The sequence below is a fragment of the Saccostrea echinata genome, unplaced genomic scaffold, assembly GCF_033153115.1.
Source record: "Saccostrea echinata isolate AGI-Se365-2 ecotype Australia unplaced genomic scaffold, CSIRO_AGI_Sech_v1 ptg000060l, whole genome shotgun sequence".
Classification (NCBI taxonomy): domain Eukaryota; kingdom Metazoa; phylum Mollusca; class Bivalvia; order Ostreida; family Ostreidae; genus Saccostrea; species Saccostrea echinata.
In genome coordinates this window covers 795,506-800,678 of record NW_026889809.1, presented here as the reverse complement: position 1 = coordinate 800,678, position 5,173 = coordinate 795,506, and the positions used below count along the sequence as shown (strand labels likewise).

The 5,173-nt window shown below is 34.4% G+C and overlaps 1 protein-coding gene across 2 annotated transcripts; it reads left to right on the top strand.

The window, feature by feature from the left end:
- Window positions 1–314: 314 nt before the first annotated feature.
- On the top strand, window positions 315–4,711 carry LOC133174834 (indoleamine 2,3-dioxygenase 2-like). 2 transcript variants are annotated; one of them, XM_061309931.1, is made up of 14 exons: window positions 315–566; window positions 700–798; window positions 1,738–1,857; window positions 1,953–2,071; window positions 2,179–2,193; window positions 2,281–2,383; window positions 2,531–2,648; window positions 2,952–3,003; window positions 3,115–3,184; window positions 3,303–3,378; window positions 3,626–3,724; window positions 3,880–3,976; window positions 4,330–4,409; window positions 4,501–4,711. In XM_061309931.1, exons 1-14 carry the CDS (start codon window positions 489–491, stop codon window positions 4,557–4,559), a joined length of 1,185 nt encoding a protein of 394 aa, XP_061165915.1. In that variant the 5' UTR covers window positions 315–488; the 3' UTR covers window positions 4,560–4,711. The 2 variants fall into 2 exon arrangements, with proteins under 2 accessions (XP_061165915.1, XP_061165916.1); XM_061309932.1 differs by having other exon boundaries at window positions 317–566; window positions 3,883–3,976.
- Window positions 4,712–5,173: the final 462 nt, after the last annotated feature.

The window sequence follows — 5,173 nt, the reverse complement described above, 5'->3', positions numbered from 1 at the left end:
AAACATCTCGACCTAATCCTCACCGGTGAAAAGGCAAAATGTATAGCTACCTATATTGTCCTCATGAAATATTTTTGAAAAGTAAGTTGGAGGTCATTAAATCAGAAACATTTTTACAAAACCTCTCATTCCAAACAATACTTATACAAAATACATATGTATATCCAGGCATGCATATATCTCTAGCCGGTCTAAAACTGCGACAAACGGACAGCTAGGAAGGCCCCGAGAAACGTGATCCGGAAGTAAGTTGCCACAATAAAGCACCTAACAAGCTAATGATATAACTCTCTTTTCAAGATCCTGTTTCTATAAAATTTCGTAGGAAAAGGAGTGCACTTTCAGTCTCAAATAAATTTCCTGCCGGGGGCCCCTTATTGTTAATCTAGATATGTGACAGTCGGGGAAAACATTGTACCTATGTTTAATATCTGTCATTTGTCACCCATGGAGTAACTGACCAATTAGGATGCAAGATTTTTGACTCCATGGCCAAACTCCAAGAGGTCAATTTGAAGGACTACGGGATTTCTACGACGCTCGGCTTTCTCCTCAGCAGACCATTAGTAAGTTATTGATGAAATAAAGTAAGGGAACGCGGTGGGTACAAAAATTAATCTTCGTGTCTTCTAAACAATTCACAATTTTACATACACATGTACTTTAGTACGAAACAATACAGACTTATGACAATTATAGGAAAAACTTCCTGCATACTTCGAGTCTTGGAATTCGCTAGCATTAGAGGCGCCAATTCTAGCGAGCCGTGACAAAACACTACGGGAAAGAGTACATACGGTAAGTTTTATTTACAAATAAAAACATCCACATCTTAATTTTTTTCTATATATATTTTATGTTGTATTAATTAAATCAATCAATCAAATATTGTTTGGAATTTCAATGTCAGAAAATGAACAAGGTAATTTAGGTAATATGCATACAGAATGTCTATCTTGGAATAATTATCTAATTCAGTTTTATTTTTTGCAACTACATGCAGTAGCAAAGATGTTGCTTCATCTGTTCATATTTTGTTGAAGTCGGTGTCATTTTTCTAATAAAATATTCGTATTTAATAGCAAACATTGGATCCTTTGAACAATTCTGTTTTTACAAGATTAATTGTAAAAGTAAAATAATTGAGTAAAACTTACAAGGATTTTTTTTAATTGTGTGATAGAAAATTGCGTCTAAATATTTTTTTTTCTCTGGTAAAGATTTATGTATTATGATAAAGGGTGTCAACATACAAGTGGTTTGACAGAAGGAAGGATAAAGATTTTCATGATAATGTTTAAAAAGTGGTGCCTGGGAAATTGCATAACAATTACTTTCTGTCTCTCATATAACGTTTGAAACAAAATGAACTATTGTTTTGATTAAATACAAAAACACAAAAACAACATACATTTTATGTCAGTTATAAGGTTTGTATTGTGAAATCTCTTGAACTGTTTTATGAAAATATATATTCTGGTATCAATGAAATATATGGAGATGACGAACAGTATTCAAGCTCAGAAGGTCCATTAAACAATACAAAATAGGAGCAGAGCAGACAGGAACCTCCAAAATATCAAAGGTGGGATCAGGTGCCATGGAGGAGTGAGCATCAAGTTAAGCAATATGTACATGTGAGACCACATAGTATATCAAAATTGAATGAACCATATTTCTGTACAAGATGATGAATATTTGATGCATTTAAATTAAAATCTCCGTTTCTTTTGTTAGCTGCCTTTGTTAGACCATGAACGCCTCACCACGTATCGTGAACTACGGTTAGCCCACCTCATATTGTGCGCCATCGCTACCGGATACATATGGCAGGAAGGAGACCAAGGAGTTCCGAATGTAAAGTGTTTATAATATATGAAATATCATTTAATCTAAGATTTGACAACATTTAAAAACAAAAGACATATAACCCTGTTCCGTGCGATTTTTAGGTGTTGCCCCGGACCCTGGCTGTGCCGTGGTGTGGAGTTTCCAAGCGGCTCGGTCTTCAACCAGTGATAAATCACGCCACATTCTGTCTGGCAAACGTCAAAATCAAAGACCCTGAAAGGTGAAACTTTTGCTCCAGCTAAACGATCGACTTTTTTGATTGGTATTTATTTGATGACAATAAAACAATCTTCTGAATATGATATTTAAATTCTGTTCTTTTTTAAGGCCCGTCGACTTGTCGTAAGTATAAAATGCCAAAATCATTATCGACTTTCTTTTGATTGCAGAATTATTTGTAAAACTTTGTGTGTGTGCTTTTTTAATTAGTAACTTGAAGTGTGTTTACGAGGTGGTGCCCGGGGGTAGACAGGCGGAGTGGTTCATTATCGTCACCGCCATGATAGAGCACGACTTCTCTCCCGCCATTACGGTACCGAGACTTTATCATGATCAAATAGGATTTTATTTCTAAAATTGTATATTTTCATAAGATATACTTATTACTTTGTATTTCGTTTTATATAAAACATATTGCAATATTTGGGGCATCATATAAACATGAATGTTTATTTTTCAGATGATCGTGGAAGCCATTTCCGCTGCAGACAAGGATGACGTCATCATGTACAAGAAATCAATGGCGGGAATCAGAGATGTGGTCAATAAAATGAAGAATACATTCTCTAAAATGCATGGTAAAGGCATATTTTTTCAATCACAGCTATCAAATTTAGGAAAAGTGACTTACGAGAAAAATTTTCCTACCTTTTAGTCGTATACTGCACTGAAGTTAACAAAATGAAAAATCTTCTTAATTGAGGATAAGTATTTACGAAGAAAAAAAACACTTAGAAAATTGTTAATTTTTGCTTTTACTTTGCTTTTGCACACACTCACTAATCTTTTACAAGTTTAGATGAAATTGAATCGAAATATAGGTGCAGACTTTCTACGGATATTAATATGAAACAATTACAGATTTATTAAATCTTATTTAGATGAATTAGACGCAGACGTCTTTTATAATGTTCTGCGCCCGTATCTGAACGGGTAAGTTAAATAACATCTACCATTTCCCTTCATAATCTTGTGTATCCTGATATAATTTAAAACCATAGGTGAGCACCAATTTAACAACATAATTCCCGTAATTATTTATAGATGGGGAGGGAATGGATCGTCCCTCCCGGAAGGTTTGATCTATGAGGGAGCCTCAGAGGAACCTCAAAAGGTATGATGTGAAAACAAGTAATTTTCAGAAAGTTGACTAAAATGAATGTACTGAAAGTCTTGAAGGTAAACAATTTGGAAAACTTCCAGAAAGGTAACCCGTATGTGTTCTGTTTCAGATGATCGGGGGTAGTGCTGCACAGAGCAGCTCCCTACAGCTAGTGGACGCTGCCCTGGGGGTCGAGCACGATAAAGGTAGACTTTAAGAGATTTTAAAAAAAAATGGCACAGATGCAGATTGAGAGACTTAGTAATTTGTTGAACTCCAACGAGCTTATAATTCTAAATATAAATGCCTCTGATGAATTTAGTGTTTCAATCAGTGACCAGTTTGCTAAAATACGACTTCTAGAATTTTGTTTAATAATCTTCTCCTTATTATTTTACAATCCAACCTATTCCCTTTCCACGAGACCGATTTTCTGTTTGATAATTATAACAGATATTGAGGAGTTTTTGAACAAAATGCGTTCCTACATGCCGCCTAAACACGCCGAGTTTATAGAGTTGATTTCCAGAGAGACCAATCTCAGACAGTACGGTGAGACGCCTATTCTTCTTTCTGAGTTCTCTATTATAAAGGTGTTAACGTCTCTTCAGCACCATTTTGAGTTCTGTTTTTATAATACCTTTCTTATTGTCAAATTTCATTACCAAGTTTTTTGTTGGAAGTAACTGCTCTGTTATAAATATAAGCAGCAGACAATCGCGGAGGGGACATCAAAATCTCTTACAATGAAGTTGTGCAGGCAGTCATTAACTTCCGGTCTTACCATATACAAATCGTCACCAAGTAAGTTATACATACAGTCGTGGACTTTTAGCTCTACAATATACACATCACCAAATCAGTCTACCACTTCCGGTTTGACCGTATATACAAGTCGCCAGGTCAGGTGTAAAATCATTAACTTCCGTTACTCTCATATACATGTACATATCTCCATATAATTCATACTGTAAAGGACTTCCGGTCTAACCGTATACAAGTTTTTTTACTAGGTAAGACTGACTTTCATTGTCTTTAAACCCTTTATCAATATGTCTACATTATTAATTAATTTCCATATGCTAACATGCCTTTATAAAGCTCAGAGTAGATATATTTGCTGGCACAGGCGAACATAAAATGTCATTTGAATGTAGGTACATCATCATAACGTCAAACAAGGAAACAAGAAGCCGAGACTACGAGTCCGTGTCCAAGAAAGGCACCGGGGGATCTAGTAAGTTCTCTGTACGATGTGTTAACTATGTACAGGCGCACACATTTTGTTAATCCATCAGATATGAGGACTTGCTATATTCCATTTTCAGGTTTGATTCCATTTTTGAAGTGTATACGTGAAGCTACAGTTAGAACCCTCATAGACTGAAGGTGGTATTATTCCTGCAAAATGGACTCCTAGCAGCACATCCATATATGTGTATAGAAATTCCATTCAGAAGGCCAATCTCAACACGGGATCAAAGAAAATGTTACTAAATTTGTATTGGCTTTTTCTAAAATAAAAGAGTATATCAAATATTTTATTGCAAAATTTGTTTTTTGGCTGCCCAAGATTTTTGAACATTTCTGGTTTAGCCTTTTAAGGTTAACACTATGGAAAATAGTCCCAGAGATATTAAAACGAGTTGACTTGCAAAAAACTCTTAGCCCAATTCGATGTACAGGTAACTCCATATATATATATATATATATATATATATATATATATATATATATATATATATATATATATATATATATATATATAATAAATCCACACACGTAGTCGTATATCAAAAAAAATCACAACACCGAAATAAACTCTACCGGTTTCATTTTCAATCTTCAGGAGTTTGACAAAATATTGCTTAGTTACACATAAATACAAAATCAATATTCTTACTGTGACGTCAAAAAGCGCTAATGTGAATTTACGCATTAGTAAAGTTAATTATGACGTCATGACATAACGTAAGAAATTTAATACGGGAAATTAAATTT

What these genes read in the sequence shown, in the direction of transcription:
- LOC133174834 (XM_061309931.1), top strand. Translation starts at nt 489, where the DNA reads ATGGCCAAACTCCAAGAGGTCAATTTGAAGGACTACGGGATTTCTACG. An exon ending in CTGCGCCCGTATCTGAACGG is followed by an intron (nt 3,004 to 3,114) that starts GTAAGTTAAATA and finishes AATTATTTATAG; the next exon opens with ATGGGGAGGGAATGGATCGT. An exon ending in GACCAATCTCAGACAGTACG is followed by an intron (nt 3,725 to 3,879) that starts GTGAGACGCCTA and finishes TATAAATATAAG; the next exon opens with CAGCAGACAATCGCGGAGGG.